This window comes from Giraffa tippelskirchi, chromosome 2, assembly GCF_054371585.1.
Source record: "Giraffa tippelskirchi isolate mGirTip1 chromosome 2, T2T-mGirTip1v1.2.pri, whole genome shotgun sequence".
NCBI classification, from domain to species: domain Eukaryota; kingdom Metazoa; phylum Chordata; class Mammalia; order Artiodactyla; family Giraffidae; genus Giraffa; species Giraffa tippelskirchi.
The window spans coordinates 281913-301583 of NC_137276.1; the positions used below are offsets into that span (position 1 = coordinate 281913).

Sequence of the window (19671 nt, forward strand, 5' to 3'; positions counted from 1 at the left end):
AGTATCTGCCTGCCAAAGCAGGAGACGCAAGAGATGCGAGTTCAATCCCTGGGTGGGGAAGATCCCCTGGAAAAGGAAATTGCAACTCCCTGCAGCATTCTTGCCTGAAGAATCCCATGGATAGAGGAGCCTGGTGGGCTACAATCCATGGGGTCGTAAAAGAGTCAGACACAACTTAGCAACCATCACCATTACAACCCCATAAGAACTTACTTTCCCCTGAGCACCTGACCTGGCATCCTGGCCGTGCCCACACTGGCGCCTGGGCCCCCAAGGGCAGTGGAACAGCAGGGACTCCTTGCCAGCACAGCAGAAGGCCTCCGTCCACACGCGCCCTGGCCGAAGTGGGTGCGCCCAGTAGCGGGCATCAGCACACCACACTGCAGCTCCCAGCACACAACATGGGCCACGGCCCTTGGTCCAGGGCAGCGTCACAGACGGTGGCCCAGGGCAGGCCATACCTCACCTCCAGGTGCCCAGTGCAGGGGGGTTCGCCACCCACCAGCCGGGCTTCCATGTGTCCTGGGGGCAGACGCTAGGCTGAAGCAGACCCCCACCTGAGGGGTAGGCAGGCCTCTGGGCAAGTCCCACGGAGAGGAAGGATGCAGGAGAAACCGGACTGCTTGGCCTGTCCCAGTCACCAGGGCCCGCCCCGGGGACCCGGACACCACTGGGATTCTGACAGCAGTGCTCACGTCCTGCCCCCTCAGGCCCCACAAGGGCCGTGGGTGGAGCACAGCTACTGCAGCCCAGCACCCAGGGCCTGGGCCCTCACCCCCAAAGCTTGGTCTGCATGCGTGGCTGGCACTTTAACATCTTGGTCAGTTAAATCCTGGTGCCTGTCCTCACCTTGGCTGGTGCAGTCAGAACCCCTTGGGGGAGCTGGCACAGCAGAGGGTCATCTCTCCAGGTGACTTCAAGGCCACCAAGGAGAGAAGCAGACTCCTAGGGAGGCTCCCAGTTGCTCTCCCTCCCGGGCGTGGAGGCAAGCGGCCAAGCTGGACAGCCTCCTGCCCCTCCTCCAGGCAGTGCACGTCCCCTTAATGCACGGAGCATAGCTAGAGTGGATGCCTCTGTCTCAGAAATCTCCTACCTGTGACTGTGGTTTTCATTCTGTCTGCCCTCTGATGGAGAAGGATACGCTATGGTTATCCGTCCAGTCAAAGCTATGGTTTTTCCAATAGTCATGTCCCTGGGTCAGGAAGATCTCCTGGAGAAGGAAATGGCAACCCACTCCAGTATTCTTGCCTGGAAAATCCCATGGACAGAGAAGCCTGGTAGGCTACACTCCATGGGGTCGCAGAGAGTCAGACACGACTGAGCAACTTCACTTTCACTTTCATGTATGGATATGAGAGTTGGACTATAAAGAAAGCTGAGTGCTGAAGAATTGATGCTTTTGAACTGTGGTGTTGGAGAAGACTCTTGAGAGTCCCTTGGACTGCAAGGAGATCCAACCAGTCCATCCTAAAGGAAATCAGTCCTGAATGAATATTCATTGGAAGGATGGATGCTGAAGCTGAAACTCTAATACTTTGGCCACCTGATGTGAAGAACTGACTCATTGGAAAAGACCCTGATGCTAGGAAACATTGAAAGCAGGAGGAGAAGGGGACGACAGAAGATGAGATGGTTGGACGGCATCACTGACTCAATGGACATGGGTTTGGTTGGACTCCGGGAGCTGGTGATGGACAGGGAGGCCTGGCGTGCTGCGGTTCATGGGGTCGCAAAGAGTCAGATGTGACTGAGTGACTGAACTGAACTCCCTACCTGAACACAGCACCTGGGAGTCTGTAGGCAGCTTGCACAGGTCCAGGAAGTTCAGGTTGAACCTATAGCTGAAGATGCTGGACTGTTTCCTTACAGTTCATGACCTCAGGCATTCAGCCCTCAGGGACCCCAAAGAGGTGGGGTCTGGATGCCTGGAGCTCAGAGCCGCATCCCAGCCTCCTGCAGAAGACACCCGCCTCCACTGCGTGCAAGCCACACTTCAAGACAGGTCTTCCCATCCATCGGCTCTCAGAGGTCCCAGCACAGGGCTGCCCACCGCTCAGTCCCTGGGTGGCCAGCTTCCCGCCGCACACAGCAGCACAGGAGCCCGCCTTCCGCGCCTGAGCCCCCGCTGCCGTGAGGGCCCCGCTCGCACGCAGGGATCAGGGCACTGGGGCAGAAAGGACCCCGGGGAGGGAGGCGGCCAGCAGGTGCATCGAGCTCCCCCAGCCAGGTGCCCAGCAGCGTGGCAGGAACGCGCCCCTTGCCCTCTGGCTTCCAGAGCTTCGGGGGGCTCCCCGCCAGAGCGGAGAGGGCCGGAGGCGAGCCTCGCTCCGGCCGCAGGGCAGGCGGCGGGGTTGGCCTGGGGTTGGGGGCGGAGCGCCGCGCTGCAGATGGTCGTGAAGGTGAGAGACCCCTGAACCCTGAAAGGGCCGGGGCATGAAAGGCAGCTGGGGAAGTGCCGCCCGGCCTTCGGAGAGGACACCACGGCTCAAGAAGGTGCCCTGTGTAGGGTCATCATAACATGGGGAGGGCGGAGGGTCACAGCCCAGGGCTCCTGGGCTTCCACCCTGGCGGCTGCCTCAGGCGGGAGTGGGGCGGGGCGGGGAGAGGGGCGCGTCCCACCTGGGCCGCGCGGTGCTCCCGTATCCACACAGGCAGCGCCCCGCCCCCGGCGGCCCCACGGCCCCAGCGAGCAGCCGCCCCGAGCGAGGCCTCGGGCCCAGGCACGGCCGGCCCTGGAGCAGCGAGCGCGGCCTCTCCGGGGCCGCCGCGGAGGTGGGGCCGTGGCCGCAGCCAAGCCGCCTGCTTCCCGCCCCCCGCCTGGCGGTCCCCGCTCACCAGGCCCTGGCTGGGGGCCCGCCTGCAGCAGAGACAGGGACTCGATGGCTAGGCCTTCCAGACAAGAACGCGGGAACTTCGTGGATGGCGGGAAGGTGCTTCTTGTCCAGAATTTTCAAAACTTAAAAATCTAATTTCCTCTTCCATTCCAATTTGTGCCCTTAATTTCAACTTTCCCGTTTTCTCGTGCTGTATTTCCATGGCGTCAACGACATTAACAAAGTAAAAGGTTAACACAAATGAACATCCAAGGACCACGTTCGGTGGAATCTCTGGAGTTGGGGCCCCGGCTTTGACATGCCTGTGGTCACTTCCCCTCAGGCGGCCCTGCACTGCCGAGCCAGCATCCCCGATGGGCCCCCATGGGGCATACTCCCAGCCCAGGGCCCGCAGAGCACCCTCCCCGGGAGGCCGTGCAGCAGCCACGGTGGGAACAGCACCAGCCTGGCCCCTCTGCCCCTGCAGCCGCCCAAGCACAGGCCAGTGAGCGGCCCTCGGGTGCAGGAGGCGGCCTCCAGCTCGAAGGGAGCCGGTCTGAGAAGTCAGCGCGTGAGCCCCACCCCATCTCCCGAAGGCATCCGCCAGCCAGACACATGAAGTGGAGCCGCCTGTGGTGAGGCCCAGGCTGGGCTTCCTGCAGAGCTGGGGCCCCGCGGAGGCCAGGCTGGAGCCAGGGGCCAGGCTCGGTGGGAGGCACGCCATTCTGCCCACACACAGAGGTATGCTACAGAATGAGTCCACGCGCCGGCGTGTCATGAACAGACAGCAGTCCGATCCAAATCCTTAACACCATGACTCTCAGAGGGTGGTGTCCTTGGGAAGCAGCCAAAGATGTGACAGCAGAGGAGTAAATGAAACAAAATCTGCAGCAGTGAACATGCGGCGTGGCGAGCACGTCAGCCGCGCAGTTTAGTGGGAAACACGCAGGAACACAGAGCGGGTAACACGCGCTGCTGGCGATCATGCTCAGGTCTTTGCATCTTCGGAAAGAAAAGTTCTCAGTGGATCTAAGCCAAGATGCTGAGGCATTCTGAGTGACAGAATGCATGTTTTTCATTTTCTCTCGTTTACATGAGGTTTTCAATGTGCATTATGTTCTAAGCAGAATAAGATCAATAAAGGTAACTTTCCAAACGATTTGCCAGAGAACTGGTTTTACAAAGAGCAGCCTGGGTTGTCAGATGAGGGTGGAGAAGATGAGGGGTTTCTAGAGAAGTCAGGGGCCCGTCAGCAGGACCCTCTGTGCAGCAGCCCCAGTGCCTCCCAAACCACAGCCTGCACAGCGCACTGAGCCGCAACCCAGCTTGGACCTCAGGGGCGTGTGGACCTGCAGCAGCCTTGGGGGGGTCCCCAGTGGGCTCTGCTCACAAGGTGCCTCATCAGCACCCCCAGGTGAACTGAGAGGGCTGGAAGCCCGCGAGGAAGAGGGGGTGCAGCCAGAATGCCAGGGATAGGAAAAGGGAGAGGCATGCAGAGAAGGGCAGGTGCAGCCTTCCCAAAGTTCCCCCCCCCACCGCCTGCTGGGCTGGCACCCTTACTCTGTTCAGGCCCCACCCCACTTCCTGCAAGCTCACTTTCCTCCAACCCAGGGACCTTCTCCCCCTGCACACCTTCCCCCACTCCCAGGCCCCCCAGATGTCCAGTGCACACCGTTAAGCCAGGCTGGCCAACTCTCTGGGCCAGCAGGCAGGCCTTGAACATGCACAGGGGTACAAGGTGGGCTCAGACACCCAGGAAACCCCTGCGTGTCCCCCAAAGCTCTGTGAGGAACTGCCCCGGGACCTGGTGACTTGCCCTCCTTACTGCACCAGAGGCCCGGCCCAGTCGCTCTGGGCATGAGCCTGATCATCTTCCTCATCAGGGCTCCCATCCGAGACAGACCTTCATGTCCACGTTCTGCAGCACCGTGGTCCCTGAGATCACAGCGGCGTCTCTCTTACAGACAAGGGCGGGGCACAGCGGAAGGGCCGGGGGGGAGGCAGCAGACAGACACTCCAAGAGCCCAGTGCCAGTGGTGCCACCCCAGGCTGGCCAGATCCTGAAGCTAAACGTGGAGGGTAGGTGGTAATCAATGGCAGTGCTGGACAGACCCTGTGGGGGAGGGATCACAGGAGAAGCAAGCCTGGTCTTTCCCAGGGTGCTGAGATGGGAGGTGGGAGTCCAGAAAGATCTACACATAGGGGAGGGGGGCCTAGTCACTTGCAAACTGATACCAGACCCACACAGGGAAGAAGATACAGAGCAATTAGTTTCCCAAAGAGGGTGTAGTCAGGGAGCTGTGGGAGCAAGGGGCTTGGTGGGGGCATCAGGGCTGGACATGCGTGAACGCTGGGGACCCTGGCACAACACCTGAGCCAGGTCAAGCAACGTCCGCAGATGAAAGGAGAGGTGTCCCAGAGCTGGCTCATCAGGGACCACCCCACACACACACACACAACTCACACACACACACACAACTCACACACACACAACTCACACTCACAACTCACACACACAACTCACACTCACAACTCACACACACACACAGAAACAACTCAGGAGACCCGTGAGGGCAAGAGTTCATGACAGCTAAAGACCCTCAGAGCCCACCCCAGACCACGGCGAGGCAGAGAGGGGGCCAGAAACAGACCCCGGGCGGTGGTGGGCATCTGAGGAATGTCTGAGATGAATTATGGATGAGACATTTAATAAAACTCTTTAAGAAACAAGGAGAATGAAAGCCCCCAGGCACATTGCCCTCTCCCCTGCCCCAGTCTCGATGATGTCCCCTGGAGCCGGCTCGTGGTCAGCACGTCCCGGGGCAGAGGCCACTGGGGTCTTCCTTCCCAGCCTGAGGTGTGAGGAGGCCCGGGTTAGGAAGAGCCCCGCCTGCATTGAAAGAGAAAGACACCCACTGGGGACCCTCAGCAATTCCTCAGAGACCCAGGACTCCTGGGCCCCAGCTTCCCGCTCACCGTGAGGCCAGAGGGCGAGACAAGGACGGGCGGGGCCGGGCTGCTGCTGGCACGCCTCCTCCCACCGCGGGCTCAGCCCCTACAGCGGCTGCCGCTCGAGAAGAAACCCAAAGAGAAGCCCAGGCCCCCCCCAAACTCCGAGTCTATCCCTGAGAATATTCTAGTCTAGGGAACAGCTTGGAACGGAAAGCCAAGCGCTCCAGCACCAAGCCTGTGGCGGGAGGGAGTCACGCACCCACGGAGCGCCCTTTAGATGTAGGGGCTGGCCGGAGCGGAGCCCTGCGCGTAGCAGCAGTAGAGCAGGAAGAGTGCCATGGACGCCATGGCGCAGAGCTGCACACCCGCGGGGCTCAGGGGGGCCCCCTCCTCCGCGTCGGCCTCCTCAGGCTCCGGCTCCGCCGCGTCATCATACTCCTCCTCCGGCACCTCGGCCCCAGACGCTCCAGCAGCCTCGTCTTTCTCCCCCATGGGGGCAGCTCCAATGTCCTCATAAACACCTTCTGAGGGCAGACTCCTCGACATTCCAGAACCTGCAGGGGTCACACCAGCCCTTTAGCTGAGACACTCCGAGCAGTTAAGCCCACCCACAGGGCCCCTGCAGGGTGGCCACGTGTCCTAGGACCCTCTGGACCCTGGACTCCTCTGCCACAGTTCCCCACGGACAGCAGTGGCCACACGCTTCTCCAGGCACAGCGTATGGGGGACATCCCAGCTGCATGGGGGACAGAGAGATCTGGATACGCTCAGAGCCCTCTGTCCCACCCAGGCAGCCCTGGGGCTGTGGACTTCCCCCCGGCCCTTCTCAGAAGTGGGGCAGGGCCCAGCGTCTCCAGTTACCAACAACTCATGGGTTCACTTCGGATGAAGTTGCCACAGGCTGTGGCAGAGGGGCAGGGACAGACAGAACCTGCGATGGGCTAGGGTCTCAAAGCTCCCCCCCAGCCTCCCCACCCCCAGAGACCAGGGTCAACCCCATCCACCATGCCCACCTACCCCTGCAGGCGCCTCTGCCCCGGAACCACTGCGCCCCCAGAACCAGTGAGATGACGACCAGCAGGGTGCCGAGGGCCAGGCCGAGGGTCATGGGCAGAGTCCCAGCCTCGAGGGCAGGCGCCAGGACCAGAGGCCTGCCTGTGAAGACAGGAAGAGGAGGGTCTCCCCTGTGTGCCTGCTCCTCCTGGGGCATTGTGACCCTCGGCCTGGACCACCTGAGCCCCTGGCGGGGGGGGGGCACTCAGAGGAGAGGTGGGCTTGTGCTTTTCCTCTCCCAGCTGGCCCTGCGGTCACAGCGCTAAATCCAGGAGGGGGTCCAGGAGGGAGGGGCCGGAGGGCAGCTCTTAGCGTCCTGACGGCGTTGGACTCAGACTCACTGTCTAAGAAGACACAGTGTACCAGAACCGAACCCCGCAGCTGGCAAAGGAGAGGCCCAGAGGAGAGGCCCAGCAGGGCCTGGGCTGGCCGACCCTCCCTGGGCGCTCTGCCTGCTGGGCCCAGGACACCTGCAGAGACGAGCATCTCCAGCACGGCAGTCCTGGGATACTGACCTCCACCCACGATCCAGGTGGATTCGGGAGAGTCCACAGCACCTCTGAGGCAGAGTCCCTACAGGGCCCCTCTGGGTGGGGCAGAGCCCCTCGGGTTGGGCAGGGTTCTACAGGGCCCCTCTGGGTGGGGCAGAGCCCTTCAGGTGAGGCAGTCCCTACAGGGCCCCTCTGGGTGGGGCAGAGCCCCTACAGGGCCCCTCTGGGTGGGGCAGAGCCCCTCAGGTGAGGCAGTCCCTACAGGGCCCCTCTGGGTTGGGCAGGGTCCCTACAGGGCCCCTCTGGGTGAGGCAGAGCCCCTCAGGTGAGGCAGTCCCTACAGGGCCCCTCTGGGTGGGGCAGAGCCCCTACAGGGCTCCTCTGGGTGAGGCAGAGCCCCTCGGGTGAGGCAGTCCCTACAGGGCTCCTCTGGGTGAGGCAGAGCCCCTCGGGTGAGGCAGTCCCTACAGGGCCCCTCTGGGTGGGGCAGAGCCCCTAGGGTGAGGCAGTCCCTACAGGGCCCCTCTGGGTGGGGCAGGGTCCTACAGGGCCCCTCTGGGTGGGGCAGAGCCCCTACAGGGCCCCTCTGGACGGGGCAGAGCCCCTCGAGTGGGGCAGAGCCCCCATGCAGGGCCCCTCCGGGTAGGTTGAAACAGGAGGGCCAGAGCTGAGGCCTGAGGAAGGGCTCAACTACCTGATGCCGGACGTAGGGTGACGGCCCCTCTGTCACCTGCAGGAGAAGTGGGTGGGATCTGAGTGGGAGCCTGGGCTGTGGCCAGCCAATCCCCCAGAGCAGCACCCCAGCCCCCTCAGGCTGAAACAGAGCTCATGGAGACAGCCTCCATCCCAGCGTCCAGGGACCAGCACGGACCAGCCTCAGGGCTGGATTCTGGAGCACCCAAGGCTGAGGGGGCCTCCAAAGGAACCCAGCGGGTGCTCCATCCCCACCCGTAGGAATGCCTCACCTACCAATCCACCCCATGGAGGGGGCAGATGGAGCCCCCCCGGAGCACTCACCCCATGGAGGGGGCAGACGGAGCCCTTCCTGGAGCACTCACCCCATGGAGGGGGCAGACGGAGCCCCCTGGACCATTCACCCCATGGAGGGGGCAGACGGAGCCCTTCCTGGAGCACTCACCCCATGGAGGGGGCAGACGGAGCCCCCTTGGAGCACTCCCCCCATGGAGGGGGCAAACGGAGCCCCCCCGGACCACTCACCCGCACAGCGCACGCCTGCGTCCTCCTTGTGTCCGCAGTCTCCGCGGCCCCACGGCTCCGCTGGGCAGCCCCACAGGGAGGCCTCGCTGCCCCGGCACCCCACCTCATCCAGCCACACGGGCCCTGAGCCTGGTCCAAAGGCGGCCCCCGCCAGGGCACCCACAGCCTGGCCGCACCCCAGCTGCCGGCACACGACCTCGGCGTCCGCCAGGTCCCAGGAGTCATCACACACGGTGCCCCAGGAGCCTGCGTGCCAGAGCTCCACGCGGCCCGAGCAGCGGTCCTCACCCCCGCGCACGCGCAGCTCGCCCTCCTCTGGAAGAGGGGCCTGTGGTCACCAGGGGGCAGGACCCGGATGGGGAGAGGATGGGGGGGCGGGGGGTGGTACCTTGGCAGCTGCCCATCGAGGAGCAATTGAGGGCCTCCCCGGAATCCTGTGTCGTTGTCCCTGATGATCCTGTTGGATTTAAATAGCGGTCCACCTGGTGTCAACGCTCTGAGAAGCTTCAGAAAGGAGCCTGTGGAGCCCCGAGACCCCACCACCCCCAGCCATGGTGAAAGGCAGCCCCTGTGGATGACCCGTCAGGACAATGAAGCTGCCTCAACGGCCCCAGAGTCTTCCCAACCGCAGTAGCTGGCAGGGCCTACCTGCACAGGTGATCCAGGCCTCCTCTCCACGGGTGCAAGAGTGCGGGTGCCAGGGGGCTGAGGGGCATTGCCATAGCGTGGCATTCCGCAGCCGGCGGCACTCGATGTTGTCCACCCAGGAGGTGCCCAGACTGGTGAGCGCCGGCCTGTTCTCCAGCCAGCCCTGCTCCCCACAGCCCAGCTGCTGGCAGACGATGGACAAGGAGGCGTCCTTCAGGCCGTTACTGCACACGGCCCCCCACGTTCCATTGTGGAACACGTCCAACCACCCAGCACAGGGCCCGGCGCCACCTCGAAGCCTCAGGGCCACTGACTCTGGAAGACAAGCCACTCAAGTCAGGGAACCTCAGAAGGAGGAGGCCAAAACCAGGGCCTCCCAGCACCAAGCCCCAAGCCAAGCAAGAGCATCCGACATCCAGCTCACATCCACCCCACCTCCCCATCCATCCCCACCCAGAGATGGGACCAGCTGCCCACAGGGAGCCGATTTAAGCCCCGGCTCTAACACTGCAATCCCTAGTAACTCAACTGATGGTAGAAATCTGTGTCTGGAAATCCCCCAAATACAGAATAACCCTTTTAAACAACATGATCAATGTAGCAGTGACTGTAAAACTTCAACAACAAAAGAGGACTTAGCCCAGTCTCCGCGTTTGTCACTAGCCCTGGCTGGTCAGCACCCAAGCAGTGTCTTGTCACCCTGGAGCGGCGAAAGCCCAGCAACAAGCGGTGTGTCAAGCGGACTATAACATGACCACACGGTGAAGTATGACACAGCCCTCTAAAAATAAGTCAAAAGGGCCCGTAACACACCAAAAATACATACACGGGGATAAATCGAGGAATTGGGATGTGAACTGCATCTGACAGAACCGTAAGGAAGTAAAAGAAGCTTAGAAAATAAATGGCAGGAATTACATCTGTAATAGAATAAAAGCGGCCACTCAGATCCCCGCCTGTCCCTGCCCCCTCACCGAGTCCACTCCCAGCCCTGGATCGGGGCTGACCTCTGATGTTCCACCAACCAAAGGCACGGGGTGAGAGCGACCAGTGCCCGCTCCACGCCGGGCCTCCTGAGCGCCTGCCTGCCTCTGATCTCCCCTCGGAACCCCGCTGCTGCCAGGCTGAATCGGGACAGCAGAGTCCCCACCCCTACAACAGCCAGGCCCCCTGCAGCGGCCTGTCCGCCAGCAAGCACCACCAGCTCCCAGAGCACGGGAAGGAAGAGCTTCAAGCTGAAAACACAGTGGAAGACAAACGTACGTCCAAGGACAGAAAGACCAGGAGTGCCAGCAAAGCCAAGTGTGAAGTGGACAGCACCGAGACACCCTCCCCTAGGAAGCAGGAGGAAAGAGCAGAGACCCCACCCCCACCAGATGAGCAGCAAGGTCGGGGGAGCCAGAGTAACAGGCCTGCTACTTGAAAAGAAAAGCCACGACTGAAGTGGAAGCAGTCATCTAAGACATCCAAGAAAGTTGCAGAAAACGTTCCTAAAGCAAAAATAGGCACCAAAATCCATCAGAAGAGGCCAAGAGGCCACACGGCAATGCCCACCCCCTCCCAAAGGGTGCCCTGCAGACGCCTCCAGCATAAAACCCCACCCCTGAGAAGAATCGCACCCAGACGAGATGCACAGAAAAAGCCTCGGAGACATACCAGCTAAAGACAAGCCATCTTCCCACCATGCCTTAACAATACTCGGGGAAAAGCCATCCAGGGCACTGAAATGTGGATCAAGATTAAGAATCCAAGACAGGGAAGCCTCAAGTACAAATGTGAGATGGGCTTCGGGCGGCGGTGGGAAAAGGCTCCCCAGTGCAGCTCCAAGAGCAGGAGGGACAGCGAGCAGCCTCCACCCGCCCCCTCCCGCCAGGGGCAAAGAGGGGGTCATCACTCGCGCAGCGTCTCTGCAGCAGGAGGGCACTGGGGGGTCAAGCGTGGAGTTCTCCAAACCGGCAGGAGAACAGCCCTGGACGTTTCAGTGCGATCCCAGGAAAGCACTGGCCGTCACATTACGCACGAACACGGCGAGACCCCTGGAGACCCAGCGGCCCTGGGAGGGCACTCGGGTCGCAGCACCCACCTGAGCAGAGGACACCGGCATCCTCCTTGTGGCCGCAGTCATGTCGGCCCCAGCCCCCCGACGGGCACCGCCACAGCGCGGCCTCGTGGCCCTCACAGGCCAGCTCGTCCATCCAGATGCGCCCGGCCCCGGCCCCGAAGTGCGCGGCCCCCGGGGCGCCGAGCGCGTGCCCGCAGCCCAGCTGCCGGCAGACCACCTGGGCGTCCCGCAGGTCCCAGCCGTCGTCACACACGGTGCCCCACTCGCCCGCGTGGAGCAGCTCCACGCGCCCCGCACAGCGGCCCGGCCCCGCGGCCAGGCGCACCTGGAGGCTCCCTGCGGAGGGAGAGGCCAAGTCAGGGTGCGGGGCCCCGGGAGGGGCCCTGGGAGCTGGGCCCGCACTCACCCGAGCACACGACGCCCGCGTCCCGCGACGCCCCCGCGGACTCCAGCGGGGCCGCAGACACGCTGCACCGCGTCAGGCGGGGCTCGGTGCCCGCACAGCGCACGCGGCTCAGCCCCAGGGGCACCGGCCCGCGCGCGGGCGCCGCCGCCTCGTAAGCTCGCTCCGCCGCGCCGCAGCCCAGCTGCCTGCACACGACGGCCGCGCCGCGCAGGTCCCAGGCCTCGTCCAGGACGCGGCCCCACACGCCGTCCAGGGACACCTCCACGCGGCCATCGCAGCGGCTCTGTCCGTCCCTCAGCCGCAGGGCGCCGGGGAGACCTGGGGGCGGGGGCGGGACACTGCAGGGCGGCGGGGGCCGGCGGGGGGGACCCGGCCTGTCCCGGGCCGAGGCCGCCGCCTCCGGCTCAGCCCCGTCCGCCCCCGGCCTCCCCTCCGGCCGCGCTCGTGCTGACCCACCTGAGCAGACGGCGGCGGCTGCGTCGCCGGGGCCACAGGCGGGCGCCCCCAGGGTGCTCACGGGGCAGCTCCACAGGTAGGGCTCTGTCCCCACGCAGTGCACCCCGTCTGGCCAGAGGGCGGAGTCCCCGCCCCCAAAGTGACCCCCCGGGGGTGTGGCCACCGCGTTCCCACAGTCGAGCTGGTGGCAGAGGACCGTGGCGTCTGCCAAGTCCCAGTGGGCGGCACAGAGGGGCGCCCAGGCCCCCTGGACCTGGAGCTCCACGCGCCCCTCGCAGGCGCTGCTGCCGTTGACCAGCCGGAGCTCTGCGGGGAGAGGGGGTGGTCAGCGTCGCTGCCCCCACGGGCCCTGCTGCCGGCTGTTTCTTCCCTTCATACCCAGGGTGGGGCTCCCGGGCCCCTTCTCTGCCAGCTCCCCACCCGCCTCAGCGGCAGCGCCTAGCGGATACCCGTGTGCAGGGCTCTGTGCGGGCCTTGGGGTCACATCCCTCTGTCCCCAAAGCCTGCCCTCAGCCCGCAGAAGCAGCACTTCCTCAAAGGGAGGGGCTCACCTCCCGGCAGGAGGCCCCCTGGAGCTGGGCCAGCTGCACCCCAAGAGGGTGGGGGCGGCACAGAGGGGGCTGGCAGGGAGGGGGCAGGGCCCAGCCTCCCAGCAGCCTCCTGGCCTCACCTGAGCACCTGAGCCCTGCATCCTGGCCATGCCCACACTGGTGCCCCGGCCCCCGAGGGCAGTGGAACAGCAGGGACTCGTTGCCCGCACAGCGGAAGGCCTCGGTCCACACGAGCCCCTCGCCCTGGCCGAAGTGGGCGCCCTTGGGTGTGGACACGGCCGCGCCGCACTGCAGCTCCCGGCACACCACGCGGGCGGTGGCCAGGTCCAGGTCAGCGTCACAGACGGTGCCCCACGTCAGGCCACGCCTCACCTCCAGGCGCCCAGCACAGGAGTGTTCGCCACCCACCAGCCTGGCCTCCGTGTGTCCTGGAGGAGGAGACAGTTCCGACAGGGACGGGGTTCTCAGCTCACAGCTCAGCCCTCAGCGGCCCCGTGGACCCTGAGCAGTCCTGCCAGAGGTGATCATCCGCCGGCAGCAGGGGCCTGCTGAGCGCCGGGAGAACCGATGGCCAGAGGCCACTCCGTCCCCGTCAGAACAGGTGCCACACAACCTCTGCCTGCCCGGGGCGGTGGCATCAAGACCCTCCTTGTCTCAGAGGCTAGGTCAAGGCTCCCTGAGGGCACCAAGGAGAGGGCACACTTTACCTCATTTCCACCCAGAATGTAGCCAGGATCTAAGGGGCCAGATCACTCCCACTACCGACCCTGACTTGTGTGAGACCCACAGCAGTCACAGCCAGCACAGCACAGACGCGGCACATGGCTGGGACCGCGCCCACCCTCAGCTCCCTGGCCCACAGCTCTCCCGGGCCACCCCGCACTCCTGCAGCAGCTCCCGAGGCACCAGCTGTACGCGCCCCCGGCTCCAATCTGTGCCCTCACCTCCAGGTCTCTGTCCAAAGCGAGGAGGACCTACAGCGTCCGTTCTCAAGGAGACGCTCCTGTCTGCCCTCGCTCACCTCCCCCAGCCTGCTCTCGCCGCCCCCACAACAGGTGGGCTGCACAGGCGTCCGGGGGCCGCCCCCCGACGTCGGCACCCCAGGCCTCAGGCAGCACTGGGCCAGCAGGAGGCACTCCCGGGGCACACTCTGCCGCAGCCCACTCGGAGCGTGGAGGGATGGCCAGCCCACGGCCAGCTCCCTGCTGTCCCCACCCACCCCACGCCAGGGTGGAGGGTCCGTCTCACCTGAGCAGACCACCTGGGCATCTCGCTGGAAGTCGCAGCCGCTGCGGAACTTGTTGTTCAGTCTGCAGTTCCGGATGGTCAGCTCGTCGCCCCCACAGGTCATGTACTTCCTGGCGACGCTGCCATCTTGGCGGGGGGCCTGCAGGGCAGGGCCACACCCCAGTTCCCGGCAGAACACCGTGGCCTCCTCCCGGTGCAGGCCACAGAGGCGGTCCACCCCGTTCACATTCCTGATCTCAGGGAGTCCCGCACAGGGGCTCCGGCCCTTCACCAGCCGCACCTCCCGGAAAGTGCCATCTGCGAAACACACAGGGCGTCGCTCACAGTCCAGGCTCTGCTGACCGCGCGACCTCAGGCCTCAACGACAGCCGTCCCCAGCAGGGGCCCTGCCTGGGCTGGGTCGGCCCTGCGCCTCGCTGAGGGGTCAGCCCTGGGCCACTCAGAAGCCCTCCTGGCTCAACGATCTCTGGAACACCCTTGTTGATTTTTCAACACAGACGCCTACATTCTCGCTTTGCTCCGGGCCACACAAACCACCCTGTGGGTCAGCTCAGACAGGACGTGAAGTGCCCGGACGCAGCCCTAGACCCTCCAGACAGACCTCCAGGGAGAACATTTGAGCTGGCGACGGTGATAAGATGCCCGCACAGTCCGTGGGGCCCCCTCGAGTGTCGCCCCCACCCCTGCCTGTGTGTCCACCCCCTCACCGCTCTTCCGCCTGCTGTGCGTTCCCTCTCGGTCTCTCCCTGGACAGCAGGCTTTGTGCAGCCAATTTCATACGGTTTACTATAGCCACATCCCCAGCACCCAGAACACTGCCGCTGCCTTGTATAGAAGGAATTTGTTAAGCAAAACACAGACGACTGCTGACAGGGGAGGAAGGGAGAGCTGAGAGTCGGCCCGTCTCAGATGGCTCTGGGGGCCCCCACCGAGAGCCCTGGAGCCCCCTCCTCCCCCCACACCCCGACCCACGACTTACTGGAACACAGAGCCACCACCACCCACTCGTAGGGGCACTCGCTCTTCGTCCAGGCCCCCAGGCTGCACCCCCAGAGGGAGGCCTCGTCTCCCCTGCAGGACACATTGTGGAGCCAGGGCTGCACCGCCTCTCCGGGCAGCGGGACGTACTTGGGGGCGCCCACGGCCCGGCCGCAGCCCAGCTGCCTGCAGACCACAGATGCCTCCTTCAGCGTCCACTCCTGGTTGCACACGTGTCCCCAGGCCCCTTCGTGCCGGACCAGCACCACCCCATCACATGGACTGGGCCGGTAGGCTAACCGCAGGTCATCGGGTCTGCCTGCAGATGGAACGGGCCAGTGAGTGCTGGCGACAGCAGAGTCGGTAGTGGTGAGGACAGTGCCTGGGGCCCCTGCCAAGGCCTGGCTCCGAGGACTCAGTGCAAAGCCAAGTCCCACGCCCTGCAAAGCAGTCCAGACAGGTGGTGGGGCAGGGGCCCTGAATGCCCTCCTTGGCCCGCCGGAGCCCCACATCATGGGTGACTGCAGGCCCGAGGCGTGGAAGTCTCCATCCTCTGCCTGGAGCTGGGGGCTCCTCCCACCACCCACCCTAGCCTCCAGCTGAAGGTCATTTCCCAGCAGCCCCGCAGCCCCCCACCTTCCTCCTCACCCCTGCCCCACCCCCCCGTCTGCCCACCTCCTGTCCCCCAGCTCACTTTCCTGGGGGCTGCCTCCTGGGTCTCCAAGAGTCCCAGCCGCCCCTGACCTTCCAGTTCCACCGGGAGCAGGGCTGCACCCCTCACTAGGCCCCTCACCCCATCTTTCCTGCACAGCCTCCCTCGTCTCAGACCCTGGACCGTCCTCCTCCCACCGAACCCTAGGCTGATGCAGAGGGGTGACATAGCCTCCACAGGGACGAGTATGTCCCAGCTTGGGCCAGACCACCTCCAGGGCCTGTCCCGGACTCATGGGGCAGGAGAGAGTCCAGCACTCACCAGGGAGGAGAGAGAGGGAGACCCTCCAGGACAGAAGAAGGCACACTCCCCCACCGCCCGCCCGGCCCTCATCCACCGCTCCCACCAGCCCCCAAAGCCCCTCACGCCCACCCCTTCTCTGGACGTACACGTGCAGCGTGCGCCTCTTTAGCACAAACCACACCCCTCCCGCCAGCCGACCTCACTGTCGCTTCAGAGCCCAGCCCCCGGCCCTTCCCACCCTCCAGCATCAGCACCCGGATCCTACCCCACCCAGCATGTCCCCCTGTCCGGCTTTCTGTCACCTCCTCGCTGGACCCTTCTGCCCTAGGATGTGCCCCCACTTTGGCTGAGCAAGACCCCAGCAGACAGCTGATCACAACAGGGGACCCTCACACCCCAGGGCCTTGGCCTCTGTGCAGCATAGCCTCCAGAAGGTTCCATGGACGGAGGAAGGAAATTCTTACCAGTTGGGGCTGCCCTGGTCCTGAGGAGGAGGACGCCGAGTCCCAAGGCCCAGAGAGCCAGCCTCATGGCCGCACAGCTGCGAGTCAGCTCCCGCGGCTCGGCCTGCGCAAAGGCAGGGATCACAGTCCAGGGCCGTCAGCAGCCCCTCAGGACCAATGCTACCGCGAGGGCCTTTCCAGAGCGTATCAGAGGCTCCGTCTCTCCATCTGTGGGCAGAGCAGCCAATGGCCTGGCCGCCCTGAGCACCACCAGACACGAGCGAGGGGCCCGGCCTTCGGGTTTCCTCCTCTGCTGATAACACTGACGGTAGCTTCACTCAGACCCCACAGACAGGCAGGTGGTCCAATGGGCTCACAGCCACAGCAGCAGCCAAGCCCTGCCCTCCACCCAGGCTTCAGCCCGATCGTGGGTGGTGACAGTGACCCCAGACATCATGGGGACCAGCAGGGACACAGTGAGAGCCCAAAGTACAGAGGAACAAGACAGGCCATGACAGCTGTGCAAGGGCTCTGAGACCTAAACTATCATTGGAACTAAGGCCGCAAAAGAAGACTGGAACCTACACGCCGAGTCTAAACAGACAGCCGCCGGCTGAAATGGAGGCTTTAAAGAGTCAAGAGTGTCTGACATCGCAGCCAACTGCAGGGGGCACAGCTGAAAATCACTCACCGTGAGAACAACCAGGGAGACCACATCTGAAGGTAAAAGACGATCAGCTGTCAATACTCGTCAAAATTATCTGATGAGGACTTTCAAACAGTTATCATAAAAATGCTTCTATTATAAATTGCAAATTCTTTTTAAATAAATGAAAAAAATTCCAGCAAAGAAATAGAAGTTATAAAAATGAAACTGGAACACTCATACTTTGCAGTCAGAATGGTAAAATAGTGCAACCACTTTGGGTAACAATCTGGCAGTTCTTCCAAATGTTAAACACAGAGGTTCCCTAGGGCTTCTCTGGTGGCTCAGATGGTAAAGAATCTGCCTGCAATATGGGAGACCTGGGTACAATCCCTCGGTTGGGAAGATCCCCTAGAGGAGGGCATGGCAACCACTCCAGTATTCTTGCCTGGAGAATCCCATGGACAGAGGAGCCTGGGGGGCTACAGTCCACGGGGTCGAAAAGAGTCAGACAGGACTGAGCGGGTAAGCACAGCACACAGTGGTTCCCTATGAACCAGAAATCCCATGGATCAAAGAGAAATGAAGTCATGTCCAAGACAGGCAACAAGGCTATATCGTGCACATCAGGGAATTACAGACATTATTTTGTAATCATTTAAATGGAGTATAATCTGTAAAAATACTGCAACTCTGCTGTACAACTGAAGGCTCAGATGATAAAGAATCTGCCTGCAATGCAGGAGACCTGGGTTCAGTTCTTGGGTTGGGAAGATCCCCTGGAGAAGGGAATGGCTACCCACTCCAGTATTCTTGCCTGGAGAATCCCATGGACAGAGGAGCCTGGCGGGCTACAGTCTGTGGGGTCACAAAGAGTCAGACATCGTTGAGTGACTAACAGACACACCTGAAACTAGTATAATATTACAAATCAGTTATACTTGAATTTTTTAAAGATATGTTCACATTAGAACCTATACATAAATGTTCATAGTAGCATTATTCATAATAGAAAAAATAGAAACAGCCTAAATGTATTTCAGTCAATGAGTGGATAAACAAAATGTCATGTATCTACACCATGAAACATTCAGTTTAGTTCAGTTGCTCACTCGTGTCCGACTCTTTGCGACCCCATGGACTGCAGCATGCCAGACCTCCCTGTCCATCACCCACTCCCAGGGCTTGCTCAAACTCAAGTTCATCGAGTCAGTGATGCCATACAACCGTCTCATTTTCTGTCCTCCCCTTCTCCTCCTGCCTTCAACCTTGCCCAGCATCAGGATCTTTTCCAATGAGTCAGTTCTTCACATCAGGTGGCCAAAGGCTTAGAGTTTCAGCTTCAGCATCAGTCCTTCCAAAGACTGATTTCCTTTAGGATGGAGTGGTTGGATCTCCTTGCAGTCCAAAGGACTCTCAAAAGTCTTCTTCACCACCACAGTTCAAAAGCATCAATTCTTCAGTGCTCAGCTTTATGGTCCAACTCTCACATCCAAACACGACTACTGTAAAAACCATAGCTTTGACTAGATGGACCTTTATCGGCAAAGTAATGTCTCTGTTTTTTAATACGCTGTCTAGGTTTGTCATAGCTTTTCTTCCAAGGAGCAAGCGCCTTTTAATTTCATGGTTACAGTTACCATCTGCAGTGATTTTGGAGCCCAAGAAAATTAAGTCCCTCACTGTTTCCATTGTTTCCCCATCTATTCCCCATAAGTGATGGGACCAGATGCCATGATCTTAGCTTTTTGAATGTTGGGTTTTAAGCCAGCTTTTAAACTTTCCTCTTTCACTTTCATCAAGAGGCTCTTTAGTTCTTCTTCATTTTCAGCCATATGGGTGGTGTCATCTGCATATCTGAGTTTACTGATATTTATCCCAGCAATATTGATTCCAGCTTGTGCTTCGTCCAGCCTGGCATTTCCCATGATGTACTCTGCATATAAGTTAAATAAGCAGAGTGACAATATACAGCCTTGACGTACTCCTTTCTTGATTTGGAATCAGTCTGTTGTTCCATGTCCAGTTCTAACTGTTGCTTCTTGACCTACATACAGATTTCTCAGCAGGCAAGTAAGGTGGTCTGGTATTCCCATCTCTTGAAGAATTTTCCACATTTTGTTGTGACCCACACAGTCTTTGCTAGCGTATGAAAGTTGCTCAGTCATGTCCGACTCTTTGCAACCCCATGGACTATACAGTCCATGAAATTCTCCAGGCCAGAATACTGGAATGGGTAGCCTTTCCTTTCTCCAGGGGATCTTCCCAAACCAGTGATCGAACCCAGGTCTCCCACACTGCAGGTGGATTCTTTACCAGCTAAGCCACAAGGGAAGCCCATTGCTAGCGTGTGAGATGAATGCAATTGTGTGGTAGTTTGAACATTCTTTGGCAATGCCTTTCTTTGGGATTGGAATGAAAACTGATCTTTTCCAGCCCTGTAGCCAATGTTGAGTTTTCCAAATTTTCTGGCATACTGACTGCAGCACTTTAACAGCAGCATCTTTTAGGATTTGAAATAGCTCAGCTTGAATTCCATCACCCCCACTAACTTTGTTAGTAGTAATGCTTCCTAAGACCCACTTGACTTCGCATTCCAGGATGTCTGGCTCTAGGTGAGTGATCACACCATCATGATTATCAGGGTCATTAAGATCTTTTTTGTATAGTTTTTCTGTGTATTCTTGCCACCTTTTCTTTACACCTTCTGCTTCTGTTAGGTCCATACCATTTCTGTCCTTTATTGTGCCC

The 19671-nt window shown here is 61.2% G+C and overlaps 1 protein-coding gene across 1 annotated transcript in view; it reads right to left on the reverse strand.

Moving 5' to 3' along the window:
• The window catches only part of SCART1 (scavenger receptor family member expressed on T cells 1), a 42021-nt gene extending 25563 nt beyond the window's left edge, over positions 1-16458 (reverse strand). Inside the window, 20 exon segments of the mRNA XM_081570329.1 lie at positions 214-414; positions 462-522; positions 1774-1855; positions 2086-2381; positions 2465-2498; positions 2620-2857; positions 3137-3294; positions 4717-4770; positions 6042-6319; positions 6783-6920; positions 8004-8039; positions 8528-8842; positions 9176-9490; positions 11259-11573; positions 11644-11961; positions 12100-12405; positions 12770-13078; positions 13899-14195; positions 14878-15195; positions 16296-16458. Coding sequence (XP_081426455.1) covers positions 214-414; positions 462-522; positions 1774-1855; positions 2086-2381; positions 2465-2498; positions 2620-2857; positions 3137-3294; positions 4717-4770; positions 6042-6319; positions 6783-6920; positions 8004-8039; positions 8528-8842; positions 9176-9490; positions 11259-11573; positions 11644-11961; positions 12100-12405; positions 12770-13078; positions 13899-14195; positions 14878-15195; positions 16296-16362 — 4136 coding nt within the window. The 5' untranslated portion in view covers positions 16363-16458.
• Between the last annotated feature and the right edge of the window lie 3213 nt (positions 16459-19671).